The 14,491-nt window shown below is 41.2% G+C and overlaps 1 protein-coding gene across 8 annotated transcripts in view; it reads left to right on the top strand.

Moving 5' to 3' along the window:
* EVC (EvC ciliary complex subunit 1) overlaps nucleotides 1-14,491 on the top strand; it is a 74,019-nt gene that overhangs the window by 20,507 nt on the left and 39,021 nt on the right. For all 8 annotated transcript variants that reach the window (XM_074992478.1, XM_074992473.1, XM_074992477.1 and 5 more), the window contains 4 exons: nucleotides 2,186-2,323; nucleotides 5,070-5,228; nucleotides 7,634-7,850; nucleotides 9,529-9,674. In XM_074992478.1, the coding sequence (XP_074848579.1) occupies nucleotides 2,186-2,323; nucleotides 5,070-5,228; nucleotides 7,634-7,850; nucleotides 9,529-9,674 (660 nt within the window). The remainder of the gene's footprint in view (nucleotides 1-2,185; nucleotides 2,324-5,069; nucleotides 5,229-7,633; nucleotides 7,851-9,528; nucleotides 9,675-14,491) is intronic.

The following is a 14,491-nucleotide window of genomic DNA, read 5'->3' as shown; positions in this document are numbered from 1 at the left end:
GCACTGACATGAATATGCAGTGCCTCATTAGCATAATGGTAGCCGTGCACATTTTGAAAGTGTCGCTTTCAAAATGCACGCCACCCGTGTAGATAGGGGGCCTTTAGAAAGGACCAGCTAGGAAGAAGGGGCTTTTGAAGTCCAGGGGAGGGTCTTTTCAAAAGGCCTCTGTCTACATGGGTGGCGTGCATTCCAAAAACAACACTTTCGAATCGCACACAGTGCCATTATGCTAATGAGGCGCTGCATATTCATGTCAGCACCTCATTAGCTTCTTCCTCATTAACATGCCCTTTCTGGAAGGAGGGGGCTAGTGGAGATGTAGCTACAGGGAATAGAGCCTATTCTGGAATAGCTTATTTCAAAATAACTCTGCTTTGTAGGCATAGCCTCAGTCTACTTCAAAATGTGACACTTGTGTCATTCAGAAAATCACAAATGACAGCTGGCTGTGTTCTTTCCCTACTGTGCTAGGTAGGTTGTAATCTACACTGTTCTCCTCTCAGCCCCTTTCCAAAGTGAACCTGATGGGCTTTGGTTTAATAACCTCTAGAGAACTTCCAACTCTGGGGCTATCAGCCCAGCACATTTCAGAAGCAGTAACTCACATAGGGTTAATTTTTTTAGAAGAACCAGCTCCCATTAGGGCACCTAAAAATAAAGGCCAAATTTTTCAAACATTCCTGTTGCGGTATTAAGGGCCCAACCTTTTCTAAAAAGATCAGTGTCTAATAGGCTGAACGTCTTTTGAAAAGGAATCTAGATACTCCTGAAAAAAAGTAAGAAGAAAGGTGCTTTCAAAAACAGGATTTCCTTTCAAATTAACCCCATCTACACAGCTGTTTTGGCTTTTGAAATCAGCTCTTCTGGAATCAAGATCCCACATGAGTATGCAAGTAAGGTGTGAGATATTCATAGCCGCACATCATTTGCATTTCCAATCAGCTGCATTTGCATGCCTCTTCCAAAAGGGAGGGGCGGTGTAGCCACAGCCTTTATCTTGATGACCAAATGGGAACTGAGCTCTTGACAGTCTGACCTGTACAGTTTTAAAGATGTTACAAGCATTGGGCTGTGTGCCATCACTGAAGACTGATTGTAATAGGCTGTGTTTGCGTAAAAGCAGAACCACTTTGGCAAGGAGCAAAGCTGCTGTTATTAGCAGAAATATTACATGTAACATTGTATTTAATCCTGCATTGGCAGGATGGTAGTGAATAAGATGCTTTTCAGTAATAAGCATTTTTTTTCCTCTCTCCATTCACTAATTCTACAGGAAAGCTTAATGGGATTTTGAAGCTAGAACATTTTTAAGAGTGACTGAAATGTATTTGCAGTTCTTTAAGACGTACAATATGAACGTATTCTTTGGGAAACAAAATCCTGTGGTAGAAAAAGGCTTGAGAACGAAAACATGTTTGGAAAGTGAAGAAATATGCATCTTGGCGCCAACCCATGGAATACAGATGAAAGATGTATTAAATCTGTTTATTAAATCTATTGAGAAGACATTATTTCAGTTACTCTTTTTTAAAGTGTGGGCTTACAAACATTAAAAGGCAATATTTTTAAGTGACCTCTAAAAATTCATCTTACAGTTTTAGCAGGTATAACTGATGTGTGCGTGCGTGTACATCCACATGTATGTGCATGCACACACTGCTGACTACCTACATTTACAGACAGGAAATCAGGTATTCCGATGACCCCCAAGCACAGCGTGTGTATTTTTAGGAGCCAGTTAAATATGGGGAGTCAAAATTGGAATCTTATTTAAATTACTCATGAGTTCACTAAAAGGTTAAGGTATGAAGACTTTGGCCAATACTTAATGGTGTCTAGAGTCAGTAGGAAATTAGCAGTAGCCTTGATTGGGATCTCACACCAATTTAAATTGAGTTGTGGATTTACACTTTTGTGAAGTAACCATAGACCAAAGTTGACTCGTCCCTAATCTCAGATATTTTCTTTCCTTACTTCAGGAATGGCAGTACCTAGAAATAAAACATGTTTGTTGAATTTACTTTCATGGAGAATCATGGGCAAGATTCAAATCCTCTAATAAATTGACACTTTTTAAATAGAGCTAGGTATATTTCCCATGTAGTACTTTTTTAGGGTGATCTATGTTTAGTCAAGTAAGAACAAGCTATTTTCCCGTGTGACAGGGTTTTTATTTTTCCAGGATTTGGAAGAATTACAGAAACAACTTACCTCCAGACTACTGAGTACTGAGATGTCAGGCGCTCGTAATTCAGAGTACCAGACCTTGGAAGACTTAGAAAGGAGAGAGAGGGAATATTCGGAACATATTATAGATAATGTATCTATGTCTAATTTTATATCATCTCTATATTTCTAACTGAACATTGTTCTGTTTGTAAATCAACTGTTTTTTTCTTCTTTGTGCTAACTACTCCAGGATCAGTGTTTGAAAAGTCCACTGATCCTGAAGCTGCGCTTACACTGATCTAGTGGAGTGTTTCTAACTCTGGCCATCTTTCTTTTCTGAACACTGGTTCTTGCAAATACACAGAGATGTCAAATGCTTATTACTTTGTTGGACTACTAAAATATTTCAAATCCTCATATAATGTGGGCTGTTGGACCTTGTATTTTTATTGCTGTATAATCGTACTTTCTTCCCCAGCTTTAATTTCCATATGCTTTTGTGATCTGATATATCTTTTGAGGCACTAAGAAAATTAGATGTATATCTTGAAAGATTATTGGTACACTTAATGTAAAAGATATTTCATCAAGGGCAACTTAGAACTGTATATATTAATGTTATAGATTAACGATTTATATCCCAAGATTGCAGATAAGCTGTATCTTCAGCACTGATAGGATGGGTGCTGTCTCTCGTGGTTCTTATGACAAAAGCTGCTAAAATCATGTTGAAACTGAAGTGGCATTAGAATAGGATAAGCAGGCTGGTAGTCAAAATTCAGTGATTAGTCTAATTTTCATTCTTAGTGCATTACCTGCCCACCCCCACCACCAATTCTCTGTTTAAATATTGTCGCAGACTCTAAGCTCTTTTAGACATGTGAACTCAGTGGAATTGCACTTGTTCAACGAAGGCAGAATTTGACCTGTAATATTTTTCCTTACATCTGAAGCTCACTTGTCATATGTAAAGTATGTGCCCTTAATAGATAAACTCTTTCCGTTGATATAATTACAGTGTTACTAACACCTCAGTAACTTTTCTGGCTGTGCTGCTTTGCAGTGTAACACATTTCAAGTGCTTTTAAATGCAAAAATATAATTTGACTGTTGACATTTTATCCTCATTAAATGAAAATTTTTCAGTTCAATAGCACTACTGTGTCAAAACTAATTCCTAAGCCAGGAAACCTGGAGGTGGAAAAAACATCCTGTTTATCTAGTCTGCCGGAAAATAAGAGGAGAATCTCTCAAGACTGTCTTTTCTTGTCCATTATTTTCAACCTTTCAGTTAATTTAGTGCTTACGAGTATGAAAGACCAGTCATATTGGCTGGCCATGTATTAGCTTCCCCATGCTGATCTGCCACTGTGCTTCACTTCGGACTTGAATAGCCCATCTATGCCAGTCCTGGGCCTCTCTCAACTGACACTCATTCTAGTAGTTTGTAAAATATGCCATTGTGAACTTACTATGGGTATGTCTACACAGCAAAGTTATTTCAAAATGACCTTGTTAGCAGCTACGCAATCAAATTGCTATTTCGAATAACATCCATGGCCTGGCATGATTTTAGTTAGCCAGACGACCACTTATCATGGGTGTGGCCAAGTTTCCTGTAGTCCCAGGGAGCTTGTTCATAGCCTCCAGTCCTGGCTGTCAGTGTTCTGTGCTGTTATTTAGCTGTAATTTGTCCCTAATTATCTTCTAAGAGCCCGGTCAGCAGTGGAAGTGTTGGTAATACCGCTAGGCAATGTTGACTTCCTGTAGTCCGGCAAATTCTCTGGTTCGGCACCAGTCAGATATTGGGGGTGCTGGACTAGAGAGAGCCAACCTCATGATGATAGCACCCCAGCCAAGATTGGGGCACCCTTGAGTTGCAGCAATTTCAAACCATTATATGGATGGACACTGCACTGGCCCAGGCTTCTGTCCTACAGAGGTTAGAATATAAGGCCTTGACTATACTGCAGTATGTATGCTTAGCTTTATACATGTATGGAGAATCAAGCTTGTGTGCAAGTATCTACAAGATCTGAGCCTAAAGCTGGTTATCTATAGGTGGGACATACAACTTTCTAGAACACCTAATATGCCAATAATTTCCAAGAAGTGAATATAATGTTTATATGCTGAATAGTTGCAAAAACCTTAGCTGGTGAAAAAACTTTGGCATTTTAAACTAAAACATTGCTAGACGTGAACTCCCACGCCACTACATTGTTAATAAAGTAACATGTTAGAAAGCAATGACAGGTTATTGGCTTTTCTTCTGTCTCAAATTATACTAATTTCCTGGCTGGGCCCACTCCAACCAGGGACAGGGAGGAAGTGCCACCCACTGCCCCCATCTGCATTTCCACATCCAGCTTTGTCCCCGCTCTGCAGCCTCAGCCCCTGTCCATGGCCTTGGTTTTGTTTCTACATCTGCCACCAGCTGCAACCCCAGCCTTGGTCCTCTTAACTCTGTCCATGACCACCCCCTTCCCTTAGAGCCATGTCTCAACTCCCAGCCCTGGCTTGGAAGGGCAGTGACCCTGGAAATTTTGGGTCTTCTGAATGAGCCTGGTTTTAGTGTATTTGGAGAGTTCTTTTCAATAGCACTCAACTCAAATTATATCCACTAACCTCCCTGAAGACTCTCAGTAAGCCAACAGGTATCACACATGGTATGTAACATTGCTAAGGGTGAATTCCTTGGTTTTAAAATAGGAGATTTTCATGCAAATGATTTTGCCAAATGGTGATTTTACTGGCTTCATCTCAAATTACAGTGATTTCCCTCCCATAATAGAGCATCACTCTGTGGTGTAATTAATTGCTCAGGTTTAAAAAAAAACCCACGATATTTATGAAAAGGAGAAAATAATGAATGTGTTTTAATTATTACTCTGCAGATGGAAGCTTTCTGGAAGCAGGCAGACAAAGCCGAGCAGTTTCTCCTGAGCCAATCAAATTGTTCAAGTGCCAAAAGAGGAAAGATAATGATGAATCTGACTGAGAAAATGATTGCAGTGGAAGGGTTGTTAAGCCAGTCTCAGGATCTGCAAACAATGGTAACATGCAAGAAAAGCGAAACCTGAAGAGAGATGCAAATGGTCAATCCTAACTCAGAGCATGATGAGAATTTGTTATGTTTATGTCAGGGTTTATGACCTAGATAGACAGCTTACCAACTGTCGCATGTTTAAACTGATGTTAGGAGACTAGCTTTCTTGGTAGTTTGTGGAACTCTTCTGTGAGTGACTTCTCATCACGTTGATTCTTGTTCTGAAAACATGACTATGCCATCACAGTGGAATAAAAATGCTCTGCCAGACTTTAATGTGCACAGTGAGCAAGCAGCAAGAGTACTGTAGCTAGTGGTGGGGAAGGGAAACATTAATCTGAGCACTGAGGCATCTTTTTTAAAATGTATTTATTCTACCATTCCTGGATGGCCATCATTCAAATTAAGAAGGATTCTGAGTGCTTTCCTGACTCATTTGGAAGACCCTCAGCACCTCCTAGTAATCTGGCCTTGAGAGAGGAAGCAATAACATTTGCAAGTGCATTCATTTTAATGCAACAAAAAGCATATACTGTTGTATGTAATTAACTTATCACTGGGCCAGATTCTTCTTAGTTATATAGAATATTAATTTAGAGCAACTCCACTTAAGTGATTGGAATTATTCCGGATTTACAGAAATATAAATGTGATTAAAATCTGGCCTACAATGGCCACTATATGCATTTTTTACCCATAAAATATCTAGTGGTTAGTAGCTAATAATTTGTGATTGTGCCATGACGAGTCAAGTAAAACAAGTGACCTACATTAATAAATAATCTTTGTAGGTGATTTCTCTACACCATGGTCCACTAGGCTTCCATGATATGGGCTTTCCTCACTTGTTCATTCTAAATGGTTATTTCTTATTATGGACCCAATATTTACCGAGCTTTTCTACTTGACGTTGCCTTCTAGCTGTTTGAAGTAGGGCCACCTTCTCCTTAAGTCACAGTATTTGCTACCGTTACACTACCTGTCTAGAGTGGCTCATGACTGTGGGTACCTACCTGATGGCAGACTGTTAAAAACAGGGCAGAGATCCCAAACTCATGATGTTCTCTATAATTAGTCTTAAGCACTGTAACAAATGTGAACTCCTGCATCACTGTAACAATCTCACCACAGAGTCAGACAGTCCTCAAAGCCTTTCTAGTCTATCTTGAGACCCAGGCAAGCTTTGTAACTTTCAACATTATAAAACAAAATGTACATATTTCCTCATAGCATAGAATACAGCTCTTACAAGAATTCAGGAATCTCTGCATTAATTTAATTTCTCTGTCCTGGTGGAAGTTCAAACAGCAAAAAGGTGACAATTTTTCTTGTGACCTGGTTTTTATCTTTTACATTTGGCATTCATCTCCATGAGATGAGCTCTCTTGCATGTAGTATTTCCAAAGTGTGAAAGGGTCACTCACAATCCTTTATGTAGTAATATTTCTCAATGGCCCATTTAATCTTGACAGGCCTCCGTAAGGGGGTCACAGGGATGGATGATTCCCATACCTTGGTTTACAAGTTCATAGCAAACACTTTTAAAGTTGAAAAACAAAACATATATATTTCCTTATAGCATGGAATACAGCTATTACAAGTGAGATTAATACATGCAGCATCTTACAGGAATTTCATGGAGTCTAAACACTAACTACATTCTTTTTAAAGCTAGTCCCTATTTTGAACAAAGCTTAACATACAGGTGAGCTGCTTTGGTTTCCAGCTATGAGTTTGTCAGCTGTTAGCTAATGCCTCAACCCTTGGCCAGAGATGGCACTTGGGTTGCCAGCATCACATACACCCCTCACCGTCAAGTCAATATTTAAGCACCACTTACCTGAAGAATAAAATTTTTAGATGCTCTACAAACCTGAGTTTCCTGTGCCTTAGTGCATTGGAAGCTGCGAGTCTCTAATGGCTTTTATTTGTCAATACATTTGTGAAGCTGCACAGTTTTATATATATTCAGTAATCTCAGTATATTCACTCTATAATGCTATTGTAGTCCTGTACCAATGCTCATTCTCAAATGAAAACTGACCAGCTGGGCAGTTTAGAAAATAGAAATCCTTAGCTCTTATCCTTTTGCTCCATCTAGTGAAGCTTTTCCCCCTCAGCATTAGTTAGTGCTGAAGATTTAAATGTGCTATGTTAACTTTTTTATGCACATTTCCTTGTTAATTTTAGATTATTTTCATTCCTTAAGGAGCCAGGTGGCACCGGATAGAAAATGTAGACAGCTTTGCTGAATTCCATCCCTGGTGCAAGTGAGCACCAGAGGACAGTTTGTCTATTGTCACTGGTTTTGTCTCTTGCTTCTTTCAGTGTTGAATGGGTTATTGAAGGGCTTGGCATACTGCAGAGATTCGGCACTTAATTTTTTATGTTGTATTTTTGTTTTGGTTTCAGGACATTCAGGAAAAACTATTTAATTGGGAGCTAATGGTGAAAACGACAGATTTTTTGAAGACAAAGATACAAGTAGAAAGTAAATGTAGACTAGATGCTGTGGCTGGCATATTGGACCAGTTAACTATGAAGAGCAACCTCTCTCTTTCGCAGAAGGAAGAGCTTTTAACAGGCCTGCATAAGGCCTTTTGGGAGCAAGTAGCACATTATAATAATGGTAAGTATTTTTAAACAAGTATTTCTGACCTTCATATTTAAAAGTCATTGGTCCAGGAGCTTCATTTTGTTATTAACTTGCCTCACTTTGCTGAGAAGAGTGATAACAGTGCATGAATCAACCAGGGGCCACGTGCAGCTTGACCTACTCCTCACAAATAGGGAGGAACTAGTAGGAGAAATAGAAGTGGGTGGCAACCTGGGCTGCAATGATCATGAGATGGTAGATTTAATGATCCTGACAAAAGGAAGAGAGGTGAGCAGTAAAATACACACCTTGGATTTCAGAAGAGCAGACTGACTCCCTCAGAGTACTGATGGTCAGGATCCTCTGTGAAGATAATATGAAGGGGAAGGGAGTCCAGGAGAACTGGCAGTGTTTTAAAGAAGCCTTACTGAAGGCACAGGAACAAAACATCCCAATACGCAGTAGGAAAAGCAAATATTTAGGCAACCAGCTTGGCTTACCAGGGAAATCCTTGGCGAGCTTAAATTCAGAAAGGATTCCTTTCATCTTTCAGTCATATCTGCATTGATTCAAGACAAAGATGCAGCTGATAAGGCCATAGTTTTATATGAAGGTACTTTTGTCTGCACCAGTGAAATCTGCACAAGCATTTTGAGCAGTCTCCTGGGTTAAAAGATTTTCTCAAACTTCTTGCATAAGAACCCTCCCATCACTATAGCGCTGTCCACACTCAGAGTTGGTATAACTGTCTCACTCAGGTGGGATTTTCCACATTCCTGAGCAATGTAGTTATACTAACATAAGATTGTAGTGTAGTGTAGAATTGGTTTTTGTTAAGCCTTCAAGATTGGTATCAACTTTTTTGGGGGGGCACAGGGGGGGAACGGGGGTGTACAAAGAGACTGCTGATTAGATTTTTATTAAAGATCTTCAGATAATGTGTCAGAAAATTCATGTTCATTAGCAGGTTGATGTTTATAATAAATTAGTTCTAAGTATGAGTAAGTAGCAGAGTTTATATAATGCTCTGCTTTAACTCCTCACAGCAAGAAATTCCTCATAGCTAAAACACCTTGGAATAGTTTCAGAATAGCTGCCACTATGTAACACAAATACATTGCATTCATCTTTAGTTCTGTGGGTTTGCTTGGGGAGAGGTAGTGAATTACTGAAGTATCTGTAGGGAAAAAAAGGTTAGTATTTTGCAGGAGTGAGTGAATACCAGATGAAAAGACGGAGGTTGTTTATTTTTACATACGTGGGTGCGCACATGTGTGTGCACACTCACACATACAAGGCACAAATGCTGCTCTGGCACATGGCCCAGATATCTGGCTCTGGAGGGCAAACTCATCTGGAGCTATGGAGGATCTGAAAGTTAGACCCCAAATGTCTCAAGCTGGCAAAACAAAACAAGAGTGGATACTGAAAGCTTTCCCTTGACTGATTTGTTCAAGAACATACAACAAATCAGAAACACAGCCAGGAATGGAAACCTAGCAGCCAGCTTGGTGCCCTGTTCACTGGACAGGGTTGCTGCCCCTACAATATATTGTATTTATGTAAGAAATAAAAATCAAATTGCTTGAACACACTCTTTTTTTGGTTTTATCAATTTTTTAAAACCAGAAATGAAAATTCACACACTTTTGTCCCCCAAATTCTACATTTCTGTTCTGTAACATCCACTCCTTCATATTTTGTATTCCAGAATGCGTCCAACAAAGTAAGGACCTAATTGTGAAACTGCTGGCATGTCGTGCAAGGAAGATAGAAGAGCTCAAACAAGCTCAGAAGGATGAACAAGGGAATCTCAGCGAAGCTCGGAAAATAAGGCATCTTGATGAGTTTCTGAAGGTGACTGTATAAAGATTTATGTTCACTCTTTGGTTTGTTTTGGGGCCCCGGTAACAGTCTGTGAGGCTCTCTTACTTCATCAGAACTGCCATCTTTTGTCTTTCTTTGACATAGCCACAGCAGAGTAGGGGAAGGTTGAGGATGAGGGGCAGGCCTGCATAGGCTTGCCAAGGTTGGCTCTGCTTGTTAAAATTTTAAGCCCTCTGTGATTGGAACTTAACCACCTCTTGCTTGCCTGGGCAGCTGCCAGGCTCCTAGCTCTGCTGTGGTCTTCCTGAGTGGCCTTGGGCACATCACTTAGGGTATGTCTCCACTTCGGAGTGTGTCGATGCTGCAGCAAAGACCTGCAAAGTCGATGGCCTTTGTCAACCCAGCGAGGAGGTGTGTTAAGTAGATCCAAGCTATGCTGATGTGACTCAGACTGCATAGTTCAGATCATAGTTTCCGCATCATGTAGACCCGCCCTCATTCTCTGCTTCAGATCCCCCTAATAACCAGAAGATAATACTTCTGATGTGTTGTCTTTTTGGTTTTTGAATATTTCTGGGGATGGACTTTCTCTTATTTTGGATATGTACAGTGATTGGCCTGGCACAGTATGTTTGGGGCCTCTAAGTGCTGATGTAATACTATTACTAATCAATAATAGTGCTGTCCACTGCAGCCTCCATTTCTGTAGCAGAGAACTCTGATACCATGTCTGCAACAAAAGGGAGGCCCATAGAAATAATGCCATGAAATCTCCAAACTGTAAGCAGCACACAAAGGGGAGAGGATGCAGGCCAAAGGGTGGGTCCGTGCTACAGAGTTAGGTCAACATAAGGCAACTGACTTCAACCCAGTTACGTCAGTGCACACACTATGGTCTGGCTTTTGCTGATGTGAGTGCCAATATAATCGGCCCGCTGCCTCCCATGGGGGTGGAGGTATGTCTGTGTAGTTAGGACAATGCAACATCTGTGTTGATTTCATGGCTCCATGTTGGAAAGAAAGCCCAGGGCAGTTGAGGTCTCCATCTAGAGTGTGTCTGCCCCCGGGGCTCCCAGCTCAGCAGCAGCCAAACTCCGGGCAGGAGCTGGGGAGCCAGGAGGCCCTGCGTAGCCCATGGGGAGCTGGGAGCCTTTATCAAGCCACTGAGCTCCCTGTGTGGAGCCTTGGTGCAGCCATCAGGCTCCCAGTGGGGAGCTGATAGCAGGGTAAGGGAGGGTGCCATGGCCTGGGAAGGCAAGTGCAGGAGGGCAGTTGGGCTTTTGACAGAGAACTGCACACTGAGCTGAAATCTGGGGTGCTCATCCCCTCATACTGCCCTTTTTAAGTTGTCGGGAGAAGTCCTGATGAAGGCATGCAGCACCAACAGAAGGAGGGTCAAGTAGACATGAACCACTTCAGTAATTATTGTGGTGGCTGTAAGTTGATCTTACTTACATCAACTTATGTATGTAGTGTAGAAATGCCCTACGCTAATACCACATTGAGCAGAAGTCCTGATCTTTTCCTGCCCAGCTCCAGTGTGGATTTAAAGAGCTGGCACTAGCAGAGGAACTGAAGCCTGACACCCCCAACGTTCCTACCACCACAGGAAAACCGACCTCCCTCCTTGCCTCACCCCCTCAGACCAGTTAGGAGAGAATGCCACTAGTCAGGGAAGGGATGTCATTCTCCAGAATCTATTCCCCAAGGGATCCACCAGCTCATCCCTAGAAAAGATCCACTCCCTGCTTTAAACCTTCCCAGTAAGCAGTCTGGTACTACTGCTACAGCAGTGGCTGTAGGATGACCTGCCTACTGCACCGGTGCTGCTGAAAGAAACAGCTGCCAGGAAAGGGAAAACGTCAAAATTCTTCCTTCTTTAAGTGCTGAGTACGGGTAAGTATGGAATAGTGAGGAAGGTGGCTCTGGGGTGTCATGGATGGAAGGACTGGAGGAATTTGGGAGAGGAAGAAGGTGGGATTTAGTCAAGATAGGATGTCTTTCTGGAAGATATGCTTGAGTCATGTGTATTTTATGGGTATCAGAAGGGCAACTAAGTGAAATTGTATGGCATGTATTTTGCAGGACATCAGAGTAGATAATCTAATAGCGCCTTCAGGCTTTAAAATCTATGCAGGAAGTTTATGGAATGGGGAGAATAGTTAATGTCACATGAAAGAATTTTGGAAGCACATCTCTTGCCAGGGCACATTGCTTTGAATTAGTGTTAACAGTTGTGCATGGATACTTTGGCCTAAGACGTGTCGCTTTGATCAATAATGATACAATCTTACAGCAAAAATGGCAAATAGTTAATAGTGATGTTACCAGAGTGATGAAACTATGTGCTGAAAGCAGCAGCCCTTCTATAATTGTGGAGAACTATAGACATACATTCTTATAAGATTCATCCTCAACTGTCAGGGAAAGAAATGGTTTAAGGGCAGCATTTCTACTTATTAAGGTATCTACTCACACTATTAGATTGTTCCATTAATTTAAAAATCAGTTTAAATATAAAAATTCAACTAGATTGTGTGAGAGCACTTTTTATCCTCCTACAGCTAGCCGACAGATTTTGCTGATCTCATTGCTGTAACTTTTTTATTGCAGTTCAAACTTTGTAATTACATTTTGTAAGTTAGATAATGCAATTGCTACATTTTGGCCTCAGTGCTTCCCTGATGAAGTTTGATTAAAGAACACTCTCTAACACACAGGAAAAATATATCAGCGTAGGAACAGGCTTCCAGCCATTTAAAACAGATGTGAACTCTGTAATGGCATTTTAAATCTCTGTGGCTCTTTGTCTTGAGCAAATGTGAACAGTTAATATTATGCAGTTTGCTGTCGGCTGGACACTTAAATGTTTGTTTCTAATCCTATTTAATGGGTGTCTTGGTAAACACATTAACTGAAATTAAGACATTTTATATCTTTTTTTTCCTTCTGCAAATGGCAAGACAATTCAATTTTGTGAAGGAAATGCCTTCATTTTTTCATACTATAAACCTATAAATAACTTGGACATCCAGCCAATAAATTGCTCAGTAACATTTGCAATCGATGAAAAATTTGTTGCAGGCTGGGAGGGAATTACAGTCATTTGGAAAACTGCCACAGGTACTGTGTGAGCAATTTTTTTTCTAGTTATGGCCCAAAACACAATCAAATGTCTACAATCGTGAGCTGTTCAAAATGCATACAGTCCTTCTTTATACTTCTCTACAACCTCTAATTCCTGTACAGGTTGAACCTCTCTAATCCGAACTCTCTTGTCCAGCAACATCCGTAATCCAGCATGATTTTAGTTAGCTGGATGACCACTTATCATGAATGAGGCCAAGTTTCCCATGGTCCCATAAAAGTTACTTTACAGCCACCAGTCCTGGTTCTCAGTGTCCTGTGCTCTTGCTAAGGTGTAATTTAACCCTAAATGTCTTCTAATAGCCCAATGGGCAGTGAAAGTATTCATAATGCTGCTAGACAACATTGACTTCCTGTGGTTCAGCAAATTCTCATATCTGGCACTGGTCAGGTCCCAGGGGTGCTGGATTAGAGAGATTCAGTATATAGGCCGTGTCTACACTAGCCAAAAACTTCGAAATGGCCATTTGCATGGCCATTTCGAAGTTTACTAATGAAGCGCTGAAATACACATTCAGTGCCTCATTAGCATGCAGGCGGCCGCGGCACTTCGAAATTGACGCAGCTCATGGCCACGTGGCTCGTTCAGACGGGGCTCCTTTTCGAAAGGACCCCGCCTACTTTGAAGTCTCCTTATTCCCATCTGCTCATAGGAATAAGGGGACTTCGAAGTAGCCGGGGTCCTTCTGAAAAGGAGCCCTGTCTGGACGAGGCGCGTCAATTTCGAAGTGCCGTATCCGCCCGCATGCTGATGAGGCGCTGAATATGTATTTCAGCACTTCATTAGTAAACTTTGAAATGGCCATTTGCATGGCCATTTCGAAGTTTTTGGCTAGTGTAGACATAGCCATAGTGAGCTTAGTATAATAGTTTCCACACCACCTTCAACCTTTGCCTGGACCAGTCCACACAAGAGATCCACTTCCTGGACACTAATGTGCAAGTAAGTGATGGTCACATAAATACCACTCTATATCGAAAACCCATGGACTGCTGTGCTTATCTGCACGCCTCCAGCTTCCATCCAGGGCACACTACACGATCCATTGTGTACGGCTAGACACTAAGGTAGAACCGCATTTGCTCCAATCCCTCAGACAGAGACAAACATCTACAAGACCCAGAGAGGTAGCCATGTTAGTCTGTAGCTTCAAGAACAACAAGAAGTCTTGTGGCAACTTATAGACTAACAGATATTTTGGAGCATAAGCTTTCGTGGGCAAAGACCCGCTTCATCAGATGCATGAGTGTGGGGGGGGGGGGTTTCAGAAGGGTATTTAAAGAGTGAGCTCCCAGTAAAAGGGAGGGCCAGAGCTGACAACGTCTATTCAGCAAGATGGAAATGGACCAGTGACATCATCACAGGACCTAACATCAATCATACCATCAGAGGCTCTTTCACCTGCACATCTACTAATATAATATATGCCAGCAGTAACCCACTGCAATTTACTTTGGCCAAACTGGACAGTTACTACGTAAAAGAATAAGTGGACATAAATCAGACATCAGGAATGGTAACATACAAAAACCTGTAGAACACTTCAATCACCCTGGACACTCAGTAACAGATTTAAAGTAGCAGTCTTACAACAAAAAAAATTTCAAAAATAAAATGGAAAGGGAAATTTCTGATCTGCAATTCATTTGCACATTTGACTCCATCACCTAAGGTTTGAACAGACATTGGGAGTGGTTGG

Source organism: Carettochelys insculpta, chromosome 4, assembly GCF_033958435.1.
Source record: "Carettochelys insculpta isolate YL-2023 chromosome 4, ASM3395843v1, whole genome shotgun sequence".
Taxonomy (NCBI): domain Eukaryota; kingdom Metazoa; phylum Chordata; order Testudines; family Carettochelyidae; genus Carettochelys; species Carettochelys insculpta.
This window is presented reverse-complemented; position numbering and strand designations above follow the sequence as displayed.